General features: G+C 41.3%; 3 protein-coding genes across 3 annotated transcripts; 2 read left to right on the top strand and 1 right to left on the bottom strand.

Annotated features, from left to right (window-relative positions):
• Window positions 1–1,940: 1,940 nt before the first annotated feature.
• On the top strand, window positions 1,941–10,372 carry lgi3 (leucine-rich repeat LGI family, member 3). The gene is made up of 9 exons (XM_085367971.1): window positions 1,941–2,143; window positions 2,929–3,000; window positions 3,613–3,684; window positions 7,296–7,367; window positions 7,509–7,580; window positions 7,886–8,055; window positions 8,165–8,329; window positions 8,425–8,515; window positions 9,643–10,372. Exons 1-9 carry the CDS (start codon window positions 1,941–1,943, stop codon window positions 10,370–10,372), a joined length of 1,647 nt encoding a protein of 548 aa, XP_085224097.1.
• A 1,639-nt stretch (window positions 10,373–12,011) lies between these two features.
• Window positions 12,012–16,078, top strand: chmp7 (charged multivesicular body protein 7). The gene is made up of 10 exons (XM_085367972.1): window positions 12,012–12,582; window positions 12,671–12,842; window positions 13,161–13,346; window positions 13,443–13,576; window positions 13,723–13,771; window positions 13,888–14,007; window positions 14,091–14,189; window positions 14,953–15,010; window positions 15,109–15,324; window positions 15,404–16,078. The coding sequence occupies exons 1-10, from the start codon at window positions 12,320–12,322 to the stop codon at window positions 15,457–15,459; spliced, it is 1,353 nt and encodes a 450-aa protein (XP_085224098.1). The 5' UTR covers window positions 12,012–12,319; the 3' UTR covers window positions 15,460–16,078.
• A 2,095-nt stretch (window positions 16,079–18,173) lies between these two features.
• ccdc92 (coiled-coil domain containing 92) lies at window positions 18,174–22,227 on the bottom strand. The gene is made up of 3 exons (XM_085367973.1): window positions 22,092–22,227; window positions 21,565–21,606; window positions 18,174–18,982 (listed from the first exon to the last, which is right to left on the bottom strand). The coding sequence occupies exons 1-3, from the start codon at window positions 22,225–22,227 to the stop codon at window positions 18,174–18,176; spliced, it is 987 nt and encodes a 328-aa protein (XP_085224099.1).
• Between the last annotated feature and the right edge of the window lie 516 nt (window positions 22,228–22,743).

The following is a 22,743-nucleotide window of genomic DNA, read 5'->3' on the forward strand; positions in this document are numbered from 1 at the left end:
ATGGCATTCCTAAACTGGATGAGGCACAAAAGAGACACCACCCAACTTTGTAACTGCTTCTCGAAAGCTGTTGCTGCAGCTTCACGAGTTTGAAGATTTTCAAAAACACTACACTCTTTAGAAGCTGCTCATAGATATGAATCAGACTGTCCCAAGGCAAAACAAATATATGCCCCATTCAGACATTTTTTGGTATTTTCTGCTTTTGGACATCAAGTAATGGGTTTGATTGTGTTTCACACAGTAAATCAGAAGAGAATATGGGACTGAAAAAACAAAAGCAAAATCACACTTTTGGTTACATGTGTCTGTTAAGAGTTACCCTCTACTTAAAAAAAAAAGTACAAAGAGCTGCTGCTTTGAATCAGATGATTAAAACCACATGCTGTGCGTCTGGGTTGGGAACAATGTGCTGAGACCTGGACAGACAGCACGTCGCAGGGTCTCTGCACTTGTGACAACAGAGTCGTTGTGCAGGAAAGCTGGTAATGCCTGGCACTGAGGTTGCAGCCCCTGCCACCAGCTACTTGGCCACAGTGCAGCTGACAGCCCTAAACATGCTGTACATTTTATTGACAACAGCACCACCTGGTGTCTGGAGGCAGTACTGAGTTTGACAGGGATTGCGTCTAATTCACGCTGGCAATCTGATGTTTATCAGATATTAGATGATTATCTTCATAATCCTGTTGCTACTTCTTTTGATAAACAAAATGAAAATATTCTAGAGAAAAAAATATTTGTTTTTGTAGAAAGGCACAAAGAGAGACTCTTACAGCTCCCATTGTGCATTTTATTGCATTTAGCAGCATGTGTTTTACAACATTTAAGCAATCAAGATTTCAATTTATTATTTAATTGAAAACGCTTTTTTGAACATCTAAAGCTCACCTAAAAAATTAGGTGATGGAACTTACTTTTAGGGTAATTGCTGTGTAGACAGTGGTTTTAGTTGTGTCAACACAAATAAATAGTACACTTTTCTTATATTTGTAATTGCACATTTGTTTATTCTGATCCCCATTACCTGCATTATGTATTTGAATATATTAAAGCAACGTGTATCACCATATAAACAATCTGTAGCAATAACACACAAAAAACAAGGGTTTGTTTTTCAGCCATTGTTGTTACTGATTACACTTTTTCCTGTTTACTTACACATTTGACTGCCGAGATTGAGAAACTCATTTCAGATTATTTCATAACATAATAATACACTTCTGTATATTGGGTAGCATTCATATTCTCCTTCTCACTTTTTTCTTCCTTCTTTTTGAGTCATGTTTATTTTAATACCTTCAAAATAAGAGAAATCTCAGCACTGGCTGCTGTTTAGAAGCAGACAGAATAAAAACACCCTCCCACACATACAACCACTGACACATGAAGTCATGCACGCACATATTGCCTGTGTCTTTGATGCCTCCTTGTCTGCTCTCCTGACTGCAGAAGCTTGACAGGATTCTGCACCTGATGAGACGTCTTCTACAAGACCCTCTCATCTTTATCCCGTCTCTCCCTGCTGCTGCCGCTGTTTTAGAGGTTTTCTGCATGCGTAATAGTAAATAATTCACTGTCAGCGGCACTGCAAACAGGTCCTGGTGGAGAGAAAGCAGCCTCGCTCATCATTCCTGCAGTGTGCATCCTGGCAGCAGCTCCTGACAGGGACACAGAAAAAGACTGCACAGATCCAGGGAGGCTGCAGAGCACCCACGCCCACCGAGGATACACAGGCTTACCCTTATTCGCCCTCCTTTCTACCTTCCTTTCCTCTCTCACCCACATCCCATCTTATCTCTCTCTCTCTCTTTCTCTGTCTTTTGTGCGCTTGTGTTGTAGGCAGGCTGACCACCGCCTCTCAAACACGCCACTTGCTACTGATCTAAAACTTTAAGAAGAAGCTCACTCAGACAGCTCCCCTTTCCTCCCGACCAACGATGCTGGAAATCGGACCAAGATGGGTGAGGCTAGCCTGCTTGTCGGTTCTGTGTCTGTTTCTCTGCCTGCCGGGGCAGTCAGACAGCAGGAGAGCCCCAAAGATACCCCGCTGCCCTGCAACCTGTTCCTGCACCAAAGACAGTGCCTTCTGTGTGGATACCAAGGCTATCCCCAAGAGTTTCCCCCCTGGAATCATCTCTCTGTGAGTTCTCTGTTTATATGTTTCCCTCTCGCTCAGCAGAAGCATCTTTATCTTAACCTGTGTGAAATCTCGGCAGTCTGCAGGCTGGCACCGACGGCTACATCACTGATGTCACCCTGCGTTATGTAATGATGCATGAAAAACCCCTCGCTTGCCTTTTAGTTACTTTAAAGTGAACAAAGGTGCGTCTCCTGCTGATGTTTTCACAATGCAGCTCGCCTCTGCATTGGCAGTATTATGTAACAGTGACAATAATGTCCCTTTACGGCGAAGGCATGGTAAACTTAGTTGAGGGAGCATGGCAGTAAAAATCCTATCAAGCTCCAGGGAGGAATACTAACAATAGCTCCCCTCTCTCACTGCAGGAGACCTGCTTCTCCTCTGAGAGATTTAATCTTGAAGAGGGCACAGAGAGCTGCTCGGTAAATGGAGCACAAATAATGAGGAGTGAAAGCTTGACTGGGGCAAGGTTATGTTTCACCGAAAAGGTTACAAGGCGCTGATGATGTTAACCCCCATCACTAGTGTTTGACTGTTGGGTCAAGGGAATTGAAGAGCACGGGCTGGTGGTGGTGCCCTCATTTAGTAAGAGAAAAAAGTAAAGTTCTGTTGGCCTATCGAATGATGCAGCCACGACTGCAATTCAAGCTGCAAGCACATGACAGGCAAAGATGACAGGCTTATAAAATGACAAAGAAATATTAAAAATCTGGTGTTTTCAACCCTTAGACACAAACATGGCGTGTGACACATCTGATGACATCTGCTGTTGTTTGTCTACACAGGACAATGGTGAACGCAGCCTTCACTACGATCCCTGAGGGAGCCTTCTCACACCTTCACTTGCTGCAGTTCCTGTGAGTTGCCTGACCACGCTACACCCTTAAAACTGCACAACATTGCAAACTTTTGACTCACAAGCTCTCAAGCAACCAGTGTACAGCTATTACCCCCTTTATAAAACGCACACACGCTGTCACGGCGCTTTGTCACACAGGTACGCTTTCATACAGCACGCGGGCATCTTTTGTTTAGCAGGGACAATGAAAGGACTTGAGCCACTGTACTAGAAATGAATGGTTATTGAAAACAGTGGTGACAGCGCAAGTAATAAGGGTTAAGTGGCTCTGTATCAGTGTCATTGCCAATGACTGACTCCCTTCACTTGTGCTCTTCTAAACAAAAGGGCCTTTATGTCCTCAGATGCAATCATAAGTAAGGCGCTCGTGTGCACATCTGCATTTGTGCGTCTCCTTATAGTCCTAATGTGTTATTGTTCAAAACATTTGCCTTGCATTGAGATTTACACACTGAAATTGTGACAAATCGTTTTAGGATAGCAGGACATTGGCTTTTTTTGGTTGTTTTTTTTTAACACTTTAAATGGCAACCAGCTGCTTTGTGTCTTCTGTTGTTGGACATGTAGAACTCTAACAGTAAGGTGATTTAACTTTTCCTTCTTTGCGCAGACTCTTGAATTCCAACACCTTCACTACTATAGCTGATGATGCTTTTGCTGGTCTGGCTCACCTGCAGTACCTGTGAGTGTCTCACTTTCCTCATTTGCAAATTACTTTTATTTTATTAATTTAGTCTTTAAAGCAATAAAATTCATTGTAGTATCATATTTCAGTTTACTGTCTTATATGCACTGATAACAAAAATGGTATCTTTGGTTTTTGTTTTAAAACAAGAGTTTGTATAGTACAGAGCAAAAATCTCCAGTCACCCCTCATTTCTGTATATTTTGCTTCCAGATTTTCTTGTGATTTCCCAAAGTTGTCTTGATCAATAGTTCTCCAGGCTTTCTGAAAGTCTTTTGAAAGTTTCTTTGGTTTTTTTGGACATTGGCTGCTTTTTCTCTCATTTTCAGTTCAGTCCTTGTACCTGAAATATTTTGTTTTCTTTGTTTAGTGTTTTATTACCAAACTCACTAAACAATTTTGCTGACCTATATGTAGTTACTCACAGATATAATTTTAATATTAATCTTAATAAAGCTATTGATGCTTCTGGACAAGATTTTATTTTCACCCTGGATAGCTTCAATCTTTGTTAGATCTGTTTGAAAATGTGTTCATCTTCCTGCCCACATTAAGGGCTATATGCTCGATTTAGTCTGCCGTTCTGGGGTCACACCTTTTCATTTTAATGCTGTGGAGTTTCCCATCTCAGATCAAAGCTTACCCTCTGTGACAATATTTTGCCTCTAAAAAATCTCAACAGAAACATGACACTTCCCCCTCAAAAGCATTAATCTCACCACACTCACCAGTTTAATTATTTCCTCACCCTTTATTTCTGCTGCTGCTTTGGTAAATGACTATGATTACAGTTTAACCTGTGCATTCAACTCGCTGGATCTATTTAAAACCCGCACTGTCAGAGTCTTCTTCATGATCAACCTCTGAGCTCTGCCAGCCTAAACCTGTGGGATGACTCAAAAGGCTGTCTAAGAAAATTGAATTGCCTGTGCATGTAGATTGGCTCAATACTTACAGATACTGCCTAATCAACAAATTACTCAGCTTGGATGAGACAAATGGAATAACCTTATATTCAATAACCTCAAACAGCTCTTGTTAAAATCACTGGTGACCTCTTTTTTGGATTAGATCCCATGCTTCTCATCATCCTCATCCTCCTTGACATTCAGTCCCAATTTTGATATAATTCTCCATCCTCTGTTAGAATGACTGCCAGCATTGGAATCCAGGACACAGGACTACAATGGTTCACATCCTACTTTTCTAACAGGAAACAGTTTGTTCAAGGCTCTCTATCAGCCTCATTCACACATGGTGTCCCTCAGAGATGCTGGGACTCATAATTTGTAATACTTTCATAATTTATTCAGAATTTATTTATAATTTATTATTTCTAATTTTGGAATACAGTTTTATTTCTATGCTGATGAAACACAACTTTATGTTTCCAAAAACCCAACACATACGTTCCCCCTTTTATCCCCACCACCTGCCTATAAGCCATCACCACTTGGATGGCAATCAATCAGGTCAAACTAAATGGCAATAAAAGTGAAGTTATCCTTATTGGCTCAAAGTAATCTCTTTCAAAAATCTACCCTTTTGTTGTCTCTATAGATAGTTGTTGGGTCCACACTTGTACAAGTGTCAAAAGTCTTGGATTCATCTTGGACAATACTCTCTCGTTTGCTGCCCACCTCAGTGATTATTTACTGTCAGCCTTCTTCCACCTGTGTGACATTTCCAGACTACGCCTTTTTCTTTGGATTATTTTTAATGCCATTCTCGTCGGTCTACTTAAAAAACTCATTCATCAGCTCCAAATGGTACACAACTCTGCAGAACAGATCATCACTAAGTCTAAATTTAATGGATTGCCATTGAACTAAGCGAAAAAAAATATTTTGCTCATTACTTTCAAAGCTCACAGTCAGTTGGTATCCCAAAATCTCTCAGACCTCCTTTTTCTCACAAACCTTTCTATATTCTACTTTCCTGACTGGTCCCTGTGTCAGTCATAACACTGTGTGTTTCCAGTCATAGCAGACAGTTCAGAAAAGAATTAATTTCAAAATATGACACTTCCAATGCAGTGAAAACATACCTGGACAGGTAAAAGATACTGCAACAGTATCGGTCATGGATTGGCCACCACTGAACCTCAACCTTATTGAATCAGCATGGGATCATGGTGACAGAGATCAGAACAAAAGGTAGCAAACATCCAAAGAAGAACTTTGAATGTCTTTCAAGAAGCCTGGAGAACTATTATCATACCAAATATTGATTTTTCATTGTATAAATATATATTGTGTTTTCCTTATATACTCCATTTCCATATTTCTTTTATGTTTGCCCATTTCAATAAATCGCTGCCCCTCCCATTTCTTGGTAAAACATAAAGAAATGAGGAGTTTTGCACAGCGCTGTATTTTTTAAATAGAAATAACATATTTTCCAAACTAATAAACTGAATCTTACTGTGCTACTGTTACATTATGTTTAAAAATAATTATTTCATTGGAGCTGTCAGGGATTCATTAAACTATGTCTATAAAGTAAGTCTTTTATATGGAGGACCACAACGGCAAAACTAACAAATAAATAAATAATTTTAAAAACCCAACATAAAATGTAGGAGACATTAGCAGGTTTGTTTCAGTTTGTGTCTATATTTCTTTATATTTGTATTCATTTCCATATTTATTTTCACACTTTGATTAAAGAATTCATTTTTCTCTTTAGATAGCAAAGCAAAAGTGTAAAAATAAAACACAGAAATACGTTTTATTAACAGTTTTGGGGAAATAAAAAGGCAATGTGAAAATAGTACATAAGTAGCTACGTAAACAAATTACTTTTAGATAATAATTTGATGGATAAAAGTCAATGGAAAAAAAAATATAGCTAAATAAATACAGAAGCAGTTTCAATGTTATACAATAATTAACTAATTCAATCCCAAATATATTCATTTAGTCAGTAACGGTCCTCCATAGAGGGCATCTTATTTCTCAGTGAAGTGCATAACAGTAATCTGCACAGAATTCCGCAGTATTGCAAAGAACGCCAAAAGTAAACCAGAAAATAAATTTGCCCGCGACAGCAAGTGTTTTGCTTCTGCAGTGTGATCAAGCTGAATATGCCATCTGTGAATCGATGAGCTTTAGAGAGTCGTTAGCTGATGCTCTGGGGTGTGCAGCTTTCCATGATGGCTATGCCTCAGGCTGCTGGCCTGCATCAGTGCCAGTACCATCGCTACCCGCTGTGAATTCTAATAAAGTAATAATATCATATCCAGCCAGAGAGTCTGCATATGATGTACAGCATGTCCTCGGATATCAATAGACAAAGACAGAACAGGATCAAATGATGCTGAACACAGAGCTCTCTGTAAGACTGTGGGTTTTAATCAGATAAAGCTAAGACGGAAATATATTTTTTAACATTTAGTGTTTCAATTCCTTGCAGTTAATACAAGGACCATTCAATAAGAATACATCCAATACAAAAAATACAACACAAAAGAAAAAGTCAGCCCTTGAAAAAAATTGACTAATCCCTGAAAACCCTGCTGCTGCTACAGCCTCCGTCCAATGACGAATGGCTGAATTTCAGAGTTTAACATCACTGTGTGACATATGAATAATTTGTTCCCTCCTCAGGTTCATTGAGAACAACGACATCCAGGCTCTCTCGAAGCATACCTTCAGAGGACTCAAATCTCTGACTCATCTGTGAGTACTTTTCTAGTAACGCTTTCCAATAAAGAACCTGTTACTTAGCAACACGACCGAGCTAATAATCTATGCATTTATGCAACTAACGCAGCCAACTGCTTACTACAAATCACGACACGATGACAACTGTTTTTTCAGCTCTCTCTCAAACAACAACCTGCAGCAGCTGCCCAGAGATCTCTTCAAACATCTAGACATCCTCACAGATCTGTAAGTGCGCCCACACTGAAATCTGCCTCAACATCTCGAGTGCTTTGACCCTACAGTCTGTCACTATGAACAGTGGTTTGCTCAGATTCCCCCAAGGCCTCAGTGGAGCGCCACACTCCAGCCAAATGGTCCACAGAGCTGTCTGACTGGAGCATGAGCTTTGTTTCTATTTCGGTTCTTGTTTGAAACACACACGTGTTTTTAAAAAATGAACTGTTTGATTTGCACTCTTTGCTGAAAGATTTAAGTTTGAGCTTTCAAGACTGAACTTCACATGTTTTCCCTGATCCCCACCTGCTACTTAGAGACCTGCGTGGGAACTCTTTCCGCTGTGACTGTAAAATCAAGTGGCTTGTAGACTGGATGGAGAAGACCAACACTTCTGTTCCCGCCATCTACTGCGCCAGCCCCTTTGAATTCCAAGGACGCAGAATCCGCGACCTTACACCACGAGACTTCAACTGCATCAGTGCAGGTTTAACCTTAATCTTTTATTAGACTACTAAGACTGAACTCCTGACTGACTACTTAGACTTCTCTTATGTCTCTGGCCATGACGCTGCCTCTGGTTTCTCCTCCTACAGATTTTGCAGTGTACGAAACCTTCCCTTTCCACTCTGTGTCAGTTGAGTCCTATGAGTTCAATGGAGATCAGTTTGTGGCCTTTGCTCAGCCTGATTCGGGGTTCTGCACCCTGTATATATGGGATCACGTGGAAATGGTTTTCAGGAGGTTTCACAACATTACCTGTAAGTTGCTGAGGATGAAGGCATATGAGTGTGTACAGCGCTGTGTTAAGGAACGGGTCCTGATGTTTTTTGACTTCCGTGTGTCTCTCTTGAAGCTCGTTCCGCCGTGTACTGCAAACCCGTGGTGATTAACAACACACTTTACATGGTCGTGGCTCAACTTTTCGGTGGATCTCACATATACAAGTAAGATTTGTTAGTTATTTCTCACATACCACTGGTGACCTGTAAAATGTCTCCAGTATATTAAATATGAGCAGCTAAGTACATAGTGCTTTATTTCCCTTTATTTTTGAGAGAGTAACTCCACTCTAATATCTGCTGGGTAAATTTGAAGCTTGAGTAAATACAGGGAAACAGGGAGAATCAGTGGAGCTTTAAATAGTGCAGGAACGCCACAGATCCACACACACAGGTCAATATTGTCTTTAGAACTTTATGCCAGGTTTTTCTGACACTTGGTTAAGAGTGTGAATGGGGTCTGTTTTAGCCCAAACAATGATTCTTTCTTAACCCTAACCAATAGTTTTGTTGCCTAAACTTATCCAAGTACTTTTGGTTCTTAAACTGTGTCTGAAAACTGAAACACAGATCTTTTGAAAAAAAAATCAACACTAAATTTAGGTTTACTGTGGAATTCAAACCCGCATTTGCCATTTATCCACTATTATGTCATTCTAATGTGGGCACGTTTGTCTCTTTATGTACTACCTCTCCTGTCTTTGCAAAGCCTTTCTGGCAGAAAGCCTTCACACAAGTGAAAAAGATTTCTGAGAGGTAGGTACAAGGATGAAGCTTGACCAAGTTCAGAGTGCAAATGGAGTAGCTCAGGCTCCATTCATTAGACTCTGCAGTCCGCAACACTTGCCAAGAGGAGCAAACAGCTGACCCACCTCTCAATAGCCACACTGCACCCTAGCTAAGGCTGCGGTTAGTGGCTTGTGGCAAGAAGCAGTCGTGTTAGCAGTAAGCTGTCAGTTACAGTGAGCGTTCAGCAGTACAAGCTGCAGTTTGTTTGAAAAATAAATACTGCTTGGCAGGTGTATTTTTACCTTTATAATGTAAAACAGACTCGTCAGATCTGTGATCTGCTGCCAGATGAAGCAACCAGTCACACAAGGTTTTATCAAAATATTTTCACCTCATAGCCTAAAATTACTGATGCTTTGCAGCTTTTCTGCAAGGCTAAGCTGACCTGCTGCTCTTACCTTTATCAAAGATGTGATAAAAGAGTCAGTGAACCACTCATCTAACTTTTTGAGCTAATTGTTTAAAGTTTTGGGAATGCACTGACAGCATTTCTGCTAACACAGGTGGGAAGAGGACCCGCAGCGCTTTGTAAAGATCCAAGACATTGACACCAGTCGAGTAAGGAAGCCCAACTTTGTGGAGACCTTCCAGCTGGACGGCGAATGGTACTTTGTGGTAGCAGACAGCTCCAAGGCGGGCTCCACTAGCATTTATCGGTGGTACAGCAACGGTTTCTACTCCCACCAGTCCCTCCATCCCTGGCATCGAGACACCCACGTCGAGTTCCTTGACGTTGGGGGAAAGCCTCATCTCATCCTCTCCAGCGCCTCTCAACCACCGGTGGTTTACCAGTGGAACCGAAGCCAAAAACAGTTTGCTTTCCACTCGCAGATCACAGAGCTGGCCGATGTACAGATGGTTAAGCACTTCTGGGTGAGGAAAGTTCTTTACCTCTGTCTAACACGCTTCATCGGTGACTCCAAGATCCTCCGCTGGGAAGGGCAGCGTTTTGTGGAAATCCAGACTCTCCCCTCCAGGGGCTCAATGGCAGTGTACCCTTTCATCGTGGGCCTTCGCCAGTACCTCATTCTTGGAAGCGATTTCTCCTTCTCCAGGGTATACCTGTGGGATGACCTCACTCAGCGCTTTCAGCCCTTCCAAGAGCTCAACATGAGAGCCCCAAGGGGGTTCAATTTGGTGTCCGTGGACAACAAGGATATCCTGCTTGCCGCCAGCTTCAAAGGCAACACCCTAGCCTACCAGCACCTGGTGGTGGATCTCAGTGCCAAGTAGACACGTTCGAGCAACAAGAGGTGTTCCTGGATATGTGTCAAACGTGCCAAACGAGTAAAAGACTGTTTTTGCCATGGAAATAAAAGTCTGCTGTTTCCTCTGATGTTTTAAGCGAGGCAATTAATTAAAAGAGTATTTAAACTATTTTTATGCACTATCCCTTGATATCTGAAAGAATAACATGTTCTTTGACTTAATAACACAAGTGTCATGTCATTGCTGCATCACTGCTCCAGGTAATGTTGTTTTTGGATTACGTTGTATATCATACTAATGTGACAATGAGATGCATGTGCATCTACTGGATCATTCACTGGTAATTGTACAATTGACAGTAAATCTTCATCAGTTTTCTAACTTCCAACATCTTGGCTAGCTGATCTGAGTAGCTACTTGCATGACATTGTATATCTCTATAAAACAATGCAATAACATAAATCCTTGACTATCTTTATCTTTACAAATGAGATATTCATGGATCTGTTTTGGATCTGCATTTCTAACAAAGTGTCAGAGCAGATCTGAGGACGCATGAGAAACAAACTAAACACAGAAACTACGTAGACCTACTTGAGCATTGGGCAGTTCGGTTTTCTTATGATGTTTATAAGATGAGTTTACACAGACATTCACTGATTTTATTATGCTGCAGATTTCCCTGCTTTTCATGGCTGAGTTGGAGGTCATGTACAAAACTTTGGGATTTGTGGGAGCAATACCATACCGTCTCTCTTTCTTCTTCTTTTGGCTGCTCCCGTCACAAAAGCAGCTCATCTGCCTCCATTTCATCCCATCCCTAGGATTCCCCTCTGTCACACCAACCCTCTGTTTTTTTCCTCTTTCACTACCTCTGTGAATCTTCTCTGCGGTCTGAACCTTTCCTCCTGGCCGGCAGCTCCATCTTCAACATCTTTGTCCAGTATACCCACTATCTCTACTCTGCACATGTCCCAACCAGCGTCGCCTTTCTAACTCTGTCTCCACGTATTCATTTCTAATTCTGACAGCTTGCGCTCCTGTCTTTCTGTCATTTCTTGTCTCCAAACTAACTGCCTCTCACACCTCCACCCGCTCCACCCTGCCTTCACTCTCTTCTTTACCTCTCTTGTGCATTGTCTGTTGCTTTGGATGGTAGATCCCAGGTATTTAAACTCCTTTCACGTTTCCCAACTATCCGACACTCTCTATGGAACTATAACAAAATCACTGAATTATAAGACAAGGTCAAGATCCTGTCGCAGTCTATGCTTTGAACAGTCACAAACTGTATTAATTCTTGCTGTGTACATCTGCACATGACTGGGATGGCTGTATAATTAAATCCTATAATTAATTAAATATGGGCTCCAAATAGTCTTGTGTCTTGTATTTTATGTGGTTATGCGTTGGGACACACCTTCATTTACACTGTGAAATCTGGTCCATGATGGGTAATGTCCATAGACTCCATTAAGAGACGTTGCGTACCTCTCGTATGCTCATAAGCGGCGCAACCGTAGCATTCATGAGCAAGTTGAAGGGGCGCTTGCTTTGTTGTTCGGGGTGTCCCTGTGGGTCACCCCGACGTTTTTACGCAGTGGAACGACTGTTGCCGCCTCTCCGTACGGCTGAGAATTGTGAACTCATGTTACCACACATTGTTGTTGTTGGAATGTGAAACGATAGCTCGCGTTAGCGAGATATTTTATTAATGGTTAAGCAGCTCAGTTTGCTGTGGCAGGTGGCATGTGAATGGTAGGATTAACCCAGCAGGTGACATCTGGACTTACATGTTATTAAACGTTAAGCGGTGATATTCTGGCTCTTTTTAAAGGGCTCCTGGTGGATGTTGCTAGCTAACCAAACGCTGCTTCGGTTTTAAGCTAGCTGCTTCAGCTGTCCGATTGGCAAAAACAGCAAGCTAGCCGATAAACAGGTTTACTGAAACTTTAGCTTTGTGTGTTACAAATGTCGAACTCCGCTGAAATTACGCTCCCCCTCGAATGGGACGACGATGAGCGGATGAATTTTATGTTCTCCGACTTCAAGGAGAACCGAGACGTCAACACTACGGACTGGGACAGTAAGATGGACTTCTGGACGGCTCTGATCGTGAAGAGCTGCAAGGACCGCCGCACCGTCTGTGTCAATCTGCAGGAACTGAACAAAATCTTCAAGAGAAAAGAAAAGTCACCGCTTGGCTTGGCTACTGTCATCCAGTCCATGGCCACGTAAGTGAATCTCTGCCCCCCCTCACTAAGCCTGCCAGTCTGGGTCAGTCTACTTAGATTGTCTGTATTTTTCTTTTTCGGCGGACAGATGCGGGAAGATCCAGAGGGAGTCGGAGTTTGCTGCTAATGTGGACTGTGGCTGGTTGTCCTGGGGTGTGGGTCTGCTGCTAGTGAAGCCTCTAAAGTGGACCTTCTCGGCTCTTTTGGGTAGCAGCCGGGTGCATTTGGAGGAGTCTTTTGTCATCATTGAACTAGTAAAGGTTTGTTGTTCTCATTAAAGTTCACATATTCATAGCAGCTGACATCCATACATTCAAGCCACTGAGATCTTTACATTTTTAGTTATACTGTCAATAACTTCTCTAAGTTATTACTGTGCGCATTTCTTATCTTGATCTCCCATAATGCACTTTAAGTTTCATATTGCAGTAGATGTCAAGCCCTGATGCTGCATATTAGTGAGCCAAATTAAATGCATCTTGCATATTTTGAATTGCAGCTAGGATGAGGGATTTCTCTTTCCATTTCTCCAGTATTTTGCAGCCATTAAAATACAAAATTCTCTTTTTGTTCCCCAGGAGAAAGCAGCAGAATTACTCAGGGTCTATCGCAGCAGTGAATTTTCAAGCTGCTCCATTGTGTCATTTCAAGATCTCTGCACCCTCTCCTCTAACATCTGTGCTGATGAGGGCACCCTATGCATGGCGCTCCTGCAGCTGCAGAGGGACAAGCAAGTCATGGTTTCGTTGCACGAAGGCGAGAAGGTAAGTCTGCCCACCATTAACAATCTGCACATTTAACATTTTCAGCGACATCTTTATGTAAGGAATCTCTCTGTCCTTGTGTGTTTTCTCTTGCAGATTGTTAAGTTTTGTCTACCTGGACAGGACCGCGTGTCTGCGGTTAGTGACGTGGACATAGGCATCTATCAGCTGCAGCGCAGTGAGAAACTGCTTGGAGAGCGAGTTGAGAAATTGGGCCTCGAGGCTGACAAGTAACTCACATTTTATAATAAACGATTGATTTGGTTTGTGTGCTACTCGTGTCATCAGATTTCTTTAAATTTTATTTTATTTTTTAGGAACAGTGATTCAGAAAGACAGATTGTTGCTGAAATTGCTTTACGTGATCTAATTGCAGGTGCAAAGAGGAAGCAAGGATTCTGCTGCGGGAAGGGAAGAAATCACAGGTTATTACTAATGTTGACTGTTTAAAAAACCAAAAAAAAAAGTCATTTAAGCACTTGCAACCAAATATGCGATGGCAGTCACAGCACCTATTTATGTTTGCTGTCAATCCAAAAAGGCACTGAGGTGTTTGAGAGGTCGCAAGAGGGTAGAAAAGAGAGCAGACAACTTATTTGCCAAGCTGGAGTCCATCAGGGAAATCCTGGATCGAATAGCCCAGTCACAGAGTGATAAGATGGTAAGGGCAACACTAACAGGAGCTGCCACAGCCTTATTGTACAGCTGTTTATAACCAAGCTGGTTGTTGTCTCATGTCTTTAGGTTATGCAAGCATATCAGGCTGGAGTGGCTGCCCTGAGGCTCTCTCTCAAAGACGTGACTGTGGAGCGCGCTGAGAGCCTTGTGGATCAAATCCAGGAGGTACACAACTTCTTTTTATGTTCAACTTAATTGCATGTTTTATTATTTTTAAGTAGGACTCATTATGATGTGTTCAGAATTTGCAAACTGATGATGACACACAGCTCTCCCCTACATAAGCTGCCTTTTATAGGTTAAAAGTAGTGGTATCAGTGCTGATATTAGATATACTTAGGGATGGGAATTGATAAGAATTTAGCAACTCTGATAACATTATCATTTCTCATTGGCTCCACTTTGACAGTCACCACCATCTCTAAAGCAGCATAACAAAGCACCTAAAAAGGGAACTGCTTCAAAAAAAACTCCAACAAAGCACAATTCCTGCTAAATATGAAAACAACAAGTAAATGTGTTTTCACTGTACAAAAAACATCACTGAGTACAAACAGGCCATGGCGGAGGAGATGATAGCAACTAGGGATGTGCAACTCTGAAAAATTACTGATGTGATCACATGGTGCAAAAACAGAATACAAAATACAACAACCCAGGTAGAAAATACTTTTCAGTGTTATTATATGACAGCATGGTTAAGTTACTTTAATTATTGTTGGACTAAAGTCTTAAGTGGTTATTTTATACTTTTTCTTAAAATGTACATGTGGACTGACCTCATAACTTGAAACTTTAGTCATAATTAATATGAGAATGCATCACTCTAACAATATATGAATGACAAAAACATAAGGAGAAGGCATAATAGATCCACTTTAGTTAACTCCAGCATTTAACGATCTTCATGTATCCTCTCTGTAAACAGTTATGTGACACTCAAGATGAGGTGAACCAGACTATATCCAGCGGTGTGACTGCTGCAGGTAAGTCATTCTGTTTGAGCTGTATCTACAAGATGCTTTATATCTGATTTTAATAGAGCTCTAAGTTAATCATGTCTTTTTGTGTTTTTGTTCTGTAGATGAAGACATGGATGAGCTGGAGGAAGAACTGAAATCTTTGTTGAATGATTCAAAGCCAGATTCCGTCTCCGGTTTACCCACAGTCCCAGCAACCAATCTGCAGCCCTCTGCTGAGTCCATCCTCAGTTCTCTGCCCGACATACCTCAACGCCCCTTGAATATTAGCACCGAGCAGCTGGAGGAAGAATTAAATCAGTTGACTCTTACAGATTCAGGTTTGCACTTTGAGTTTTGTTCTCTATCCAGCTTTGTTGTAAGTCTTTTGAAATAACACACAGTCATTTCTCTGTCCAGGCTTTCAAAAGAAGAAATTGACATCGCCAGCCAAGATATTAGATCCTGCACAGTGACGGAGCAGGCAAGACGTGGCAAGCCTGAAGGTCTTCATCGCATATCAAGACAAAGTGAAGCTCTTAGAAATTAAAGCGAGTTCGTACAAGTTAAAATAATACTCAGTAGTGATTTGAGGGATTGTGAAGCCAATACCACGTTGACAACAAAGCACTTTCTGTCATTTGTCGTTGAAAAAAAAAATTTCCTTATTGTGGGGGCATGCCAAAAAGGACTTTAAAAATATATATATTTCCCCCTCTGTGCACTTTTTAACTTGAGCGCTTTCAAATGCTCTCAAGTCAGGAGTGAACGTTTTAACCCCTTGAAACTGGTTCTTTGGTATGTCACCACTAGGACATAATTTTATGCTATTTTTGAGAAGAGTAAGAAAACAAACTGTATTTGTTGTTTATTGTGTGTTTATTATTGTGTGTAAATGTCCATCAATAGCAGTCCTGTAAAGTGCATTAAGTGGCCTTTTGGATTGTAAATATGAACCTAAAAGGAAAGAGAATGTTATGCCAAATGATTTATAAAAACTGCATTTAGTCTCAATACAGAGTACCTGTAAAGACTGAGAAAAGCCTACCTTAAGTGAGTTTAACCAAATATGCCATATCAAAAATAAAATTTATTTTAATCACTCATCTGTGGTGCTCGTGCGTCGGTCCCTGTGCTCAGGCTGTGCAAAGGAGACAGTTAGTAGTTGTTTGGAGCCGCCTCTGGAATAAACGGAGAATAAACAAGTGTAATTTGAATTGGGCAGACATAAAGCATTTTTCTATTAGAATTGACCACAAAAGCACTCTGGACTGGGTAGGGAAGCCCGCACAGGAAGGCCCACTAGGAAATTTACTTCTTGCATCAAATATGACCCTAAATATAGTTGTACTGTAAATATTTAGGAAATTACTAGCTTTTCCAAAACTTCTGTCACACAGTATCCACTCGTCAGCCACTTTAACAGGACCTCCTTTGAGTACAGTGAACCTGCTGGAGGCAGCCATCAGACTATAGGTACACTGTGGTCCTGGTCAGCAACAATACTAAGGATAGGCTGTGGCACTTAAAGGATGCTCAGCTAGTACTAACAGGCCTAAGTGTGTCAGTAAATATCCTGCACATTTTCACACCACCACAGGCTCAATGGATATATTCATGCTTTCATGTCTTTGTGCCAAATTCTGATTCTATTATCATGTTACAGCAAAACTCGAGACTCGTAAGACTAAGTATACATTTAATCTTAAAGTAACATTTTTGCCCTAAGAACTGGTTCTTACAACCAAATCATTGAAGTAAAATATTATGTTTTACAAATGTTTTTTTGGTCTATGACTTATGTTTTTAAGGTATTGTTTACATGTAATGCAGTCTTTGTTTTCATACAGTGACTAATATCCCTTCAGTGACATTTTCTTTTAAAAATTGGGACACCTAGTGTCTGGTAGACGTACATACACAGGTAAGTATAAAAAGGCAGATTTTTTCCTGATGTGATTCAGTTTTTATTTTTGTTTAAATCTAAGAACAACAGACTGTAAATGGGTCTAGCATAACAATGGTATTGTGAGTTATAGTCATGTGACTGCATGGCTGCTGGTGTAGACAGGTGTGCAAAACAGCCACAGTTTGGATCATGGAGAACACTTTCAGTGTGGCCCATCAGCCACTAACAGAAACCCAGTAACCCTTTGAAAAAAATCATTTATTGTTTATTGTACTGTTTTGTATAGTACACCTTACAGTGAAAAGCAGATTATTTAGTGATTTTAATTACCGTCACATTGGTGGTGTAACTACAGTGAATATCTGAGGTGTTGTTGTACTTTCTATTGAGTCCTACAATCAATAATAAATAAAAAAAAAGGAATTCATTACAAATGTACAGCTTTTATAAAGTACAATTAATAATATCACAAAAATCCTATTACAGCAGTGTTTTTGAAAAAAATGCCCTTGCATGACAACATCAATGGATAAATGTTGAAACTAAAATTTAGCTGTCACAGTGGCTTACACTGTCTCTCAGAAACACGCACTCGCTGTCGCTCTCTCTCTCACGCCTATTGCTGTTTTTCCCAGTCAGCAAAGGAAAAGATGAGAGTCCAGTTTTCACCTTCGCAACTGCCAATCGTCTAATTGCATATTACACAGCTCATACCTACAGGGCTGTTATTATACTGATATCACAAGCAGATGAAAGACATTCAGGGAGTAATAGTTTAATTATTTCAGCTCTATCCTAAGCAGCTGCACACAGCTTGTTATACAGTTTGTTGATATGTCCAGAGAAGATGAAGAAGACAGAGATATGTAAATATAACTATTAGCCATGACTACATTATGGAGCTCGTGTATGGTAAAACTGGTTCAGCAGGCACTGATGCAGATATTTGGCTAAGAATTTGTTGTGTGCACCATGTAAGACAGAATGAAGTGAAAGCCTAAGCAAAAAGTCAATGTGTGATAGTACAAGGACTCACTGGGGTGTACAGTAAATAAACATTTGGCATGCTTTATAGTAGTCCATTTCTACTGTATATGAAAAAAAACAAAAGTCCTAATGGAATACCATCACCAAATCATAATATACTTTCATAGTTTCTTTTTTAATATTGCAGTGTTGCGTCAAAAGCAGGCTACAAAGTGGTTCAGGCTGCTTCTTGTTCTTGCAGTGTGGTGTGTATACAGTAGATGTGCATTTAAGGTGCAGGTTTGCAGTGCAGTGTTAAACTGTCCTGTCGGCTCCCGAGCGCTTCCGAACAACCTTCTCCTCGTTGACCTGGTCCACTGCCAGAGTCTCCACATCCGCCTGTGGCGGAGCCAAGGGAGGAGTGCCATGTGGAATGCGGTGTGCCACGCCCACGTGAGCCCTGTACTGACGGTCCCGTGCGGGGCTGTGTCGCGGACTTGCCGTAGCGCCCAGTGGAGGAGCATGTGAGCGCTCAGGGGCAATGGGAGGGATGACAGCAGGCCGCTCACGAACTACCTGTGGTTCAGGAGACTCTCTGCCTGCCTGCAAGAAGGGTGTTGGGTCAGGCATGGCATCCACTGTCTCCCGCAGCACCATCCGTCTACCGTCCGCTCCAAGGCGATACACCTCTGTCAACTCTGGATGTAGAGGCTGGGAGAGGCTCTTCTTCATGCGGCGACGTGGGGTTTCAGGCTGCCTGTCCTTGGCCGGTGGAGGCGTGGGCTTGTACGAGGTGACAGGACTGGCGTTAGGGCTGGCCTCAGAGGAACTGCTGGCTAACAGCTTTTTCTTAGTGGCATGTAGTTGTGAGGTAAGGTAAGCAATGGTACTGGCTCTCTGCTCTAACTCCCCAGACAAAACAGCCAGTTTATGGCTCTTCATCTTAAGCTCCTCCAGGTACTTCTTTTCTCTCTCTTTGATGGTGTTTTCCAGGACAGAAATCATGGCGTTCTTTTGCTCCAGGTCCCTGAGAAGCTCTGTGTTCTCCTCCTCTTTCTTCTTCAACTGGGCCTCCAGCTCCTCACACCTCCTTTGCAGCTCCCTGCATCGGGCCTCGCTGCTGTCTGCACACACAGAAAAAAACCCAACAGCTCTTACATGGAGTACTGTGCAAAAGTCTCAAGCCACCCAACATTCCTTTATATGTTGACAGGAAAATAGGAAATAGTGCAGCAATTACTGAAAGATGCAAACATACATGTAAATACAGAATAAAAGGAAAAATAGTTTGATAATTCTAACATGAAAGTCAATATTTGATATGACCACCTTTATTCTTCAACACAGCCTGAACTCTCTTAGACAAGCTTTCTTGAAATTTTCTTTAAGCAGTCTTAATAATGTTGAGGTCTGAGCTCTAATGAGGCCAATCCATTCTATGTTTTTCTATCCAACTATGCTTTGACTGCATTAGCAATCTGTTTGGGATCTGAAAAATAAAGAAAATAAAGCTGTTGCTAGTACGTTGTTACTCCAGATGGTGCTGCAATGGTATTCTACTTTTCTGCTTTCATAATTGCATCAATTTTGATGAGATCCCGAACTCCACTTGCTGAAATGCAGCCCCAAACCATGACAGAGCCCCCACTGTGTTTTACGGCTGTAGACAATTTCTGAATACCTCCGTATATACCGACAATCATTTGAACAAAAATAAATAAAATAAATTTTAAAGAAATTTCAAGTTTGGAATCATCACTCTGTAAAGACCTGTTGCCACTGACTATCAGTCCAATTCTTCAGCCTTTTGTCCTCATTTCCCTTGCTTAATAACAGCTTCTTGACAGACGCACTTCCACTGACATCATTTCTGATGAGGCTTCAGTGAACAGAAGATGAATCAAATGAAGAGTCAGATGCATCTCTCAGGTCTCAAGACAGGTCTTTCTGTTGGAAACGACTTTCAGATACTGTTTATCTAGTGTAGATCATTTTTAAAACCTAACATTTCTTCTATCTGTCCTCTGCTTGTTCAGTTTTAAGGACACTGCACAGCATGCTGAGACATGCCAAGTTTTCAGCTAACAGCTCTTTGGGAATCACTTTGTTGGTGCAAAAATACTCATGTAAATCTTAACTCTCTTAAACTGTGTAGTCTTTGGCATTTTTCATTTACACAACTAAAGAAACTGGAAGAAATTTTGTGTTGTTGTGACTGCTAGTAACAAAGTGCCTAAAGATACAATTTAAAATAGCTTCTTTGCTGGTTCATCCCTTGACTTAGCTACCATTTTTATGCTTGAATGATTAATGACAAAATAAACAAACAAAAAATAACAACAAACCACCACTTTAAAAAACTACAAGAAAGTCTGGCTCCTTGGCAGCAAAATATTAAAAATGACTTAAGAGTATATATATATATATATATATATATATATATATATATATATAAAAAACAAAGACCACCGGACTAATCATTAGTGCATTAAGTGCAGACGCTGACTATAGGCTGACAGAGATGGTATGATCCTACAGAGACTCATCTGCAGTGGGCAGAGAGCTCCTGTCTCACATTACATCTCTGGTAGACAGAGTACCATGTGATCTCCATCACTGCTGCCCCCACCCAGCCTTGCCCCACCCAGGTACAATCAATGTATAGCTATGTTTGTATATGTGCAAAAAATATGGAATGAAGCACATTTGTGTATTTTTTATTCAGTAGAAATCCTCAATCCTTTGCAATTCCTTCATTTAGTCTAATCAAATACAGGGGTGGTTACAGCAATGTTATATCATTTTTTTCACTTTCTGAAGGAGGGGCTGGTACATGTTTGCTACAGCTAGAACAGCTGGGCCCTGCTAAAGTGAGCATTTAGCAGTGTGTGCATTAGTGCTGTGACACATAATCTCATTTCCTGCACTCCAATCTCTGAGATGTCCCCCACTAACATGATAGTGCTTCTGACTGGAGGCCTTGACAATACTGATTGAGGCTGGGCCTTTAAGGACACCAACTACGTAATGTGCTCCTGGTGACATACTCACTTGCACACATCAGTGTGGCCATCAATAGTTTGTACATAAATTAAATTGTATTCCGCCTATCAGGTGCCTTTGAGGCTGAGCTGTGGAGCAGCATGTGATTCAGACCATGTCATGGCCCTGGTTTTATGGGGGAGGGGCAGGTGGCAATGAGCAATGGGAGCTGCAATAAACAGCAGGGAGGCCCACACTGCAATACTTCTTGGGTGGGAACAGGGAGAGTGCTGTGCTCCCAGGCCTGTCCACTGACACAGACCTCTATTTCAAAGGAAAAAACACTGATTTACAGCCTTTACTGCTGTGGGGGTTTTGTGCTGCACAGTTTGAAGTAGTTACAGAAAATGTAATATATCATTCTAAAACCCAAAAGACAAAGAATAAAAAAATATTTTACCTGGGGGAAGTGAGTATAATTTGAAACAGTTTTTTTAGCTTCTCTTGTCAGAATACCAGTGTCATGTCAGAAGATTGAACTAATAAGACTGACTGGTCTAAAAAGAAAAGGGCTAGACCAAAGGGCTCACACTGGGAAAAACAGTGTGTAAAGCATTAGCAGTAATCACCTTTCCACAACAAATTAATGGCATCGCTAACTCATGACAACAACGCTGAATGCCAGTGGTATAACTGGTGCTTGTGTACTACAAATGATGCTTACCTGAGGGATCGGAGCTTCTGATAGTGAGCTCATACGTCAGGTCTATGAAAGAAAAAGAAGAGGGTTATTTACAATGCCTGCGCTACATGAGGCTAGAACAGGGCAGCTATCTAACAGCATGCTCCTCACATACTAATTAACAGCAAAGCAAGTTTGGGGAAAACATGTCTGTGCTTTCCATATGGCAGTGTCCATTTAATAAGATTAGTGAGAGCTCATCGTCAGCTTTAGTAAACAGGTTAGCCCTGGATACAGGAAGTCAGGGGCAGATCATGCTGTTTTCTCCTTTTCCTGGGCGACCATATTTATGTCTGCTGCGTGTATCTATTACTGCCAGTAAGTCGCCATATTTTTTCAGACATATTTAGCACTGGAAACGCATCATCTTGCTGACCTTTAGTTCCAGGCATAAGCTTAGGTTCAGCAAAAGCCTCTGTTTTAAATTCATGAGCACTCCCTACCACAGTTGAGATTAAATGTGTTGGTCTTCCACAGCAGCGTGAAGTCCTACTTGTGGCCCTTCTCACCTGTGCACTGCTGCTGTAATCTGCGGATCTCTGCATGCAGCCCCTTTAGCGTGTTGGCGTGGTCCTGCTGGAGGAAGAGCAGGTTTTTCTGTGCACTCTGCAACTGATTTTCCAGTGTTACATTTGCTGACGCCATGGTGGATTTTGTTCGGACACACAACTGGCCTCGCAACCTCCAGGCGGACATGACAGAAAGGAGACGAGGTAGAGACAGAGAGAGTAAAAAAAAAAGAGAGACAGAGAAGAAGACCATAAAAAAAGTAATCACATCAATTCTCACCCATTTGGCTGTAAACGTGAGATTTAGGATACGGTCTAACTTTGCTTTCTAAGCAAACCAGCCAATACGGGATGATACCATTAACCCCATTTACAAAGAAGGGCATTTTACATTTAAACTGATCATCCAAAGGCAAAAACAGCAACTCTGTTTGTTGTTTGTTATGCACAGTAGCTGTGTCGGATATCATTATTGCCTGGGTCAATGCTAGAATAAGACTATAGCAGAGAAAGGCCAGTAATGGCTTGCTGTACTTAACGACCAATCACTGAAATTAGGCTATTGATTTATAATACAGAGTGGGCCCTGCTGGCCTTAAAAAAGGCATCTGAAAGGTAACACTAATCTAATACGTACTAATCCAATTTACAT

The sequence above is a fragment of the Diplotaxodon limnothrissa genome, linkage group LG12 (genome assembly GCF_057381915.1).
Source record: "Diplotaxodon limnothrissa isolate DT_005_m linkage group LG12, D_limnothrissa_male_GT1.1, whole genome shotgun sequence".
In the NCBI taxonomy this organism is placed as follows: Eukaryota; Metazoa; Chordata; class Actinopteri; order Cichliformes; family Cichlidae; genus Diplotaxodon; species Diplotaxodon limnothrissa.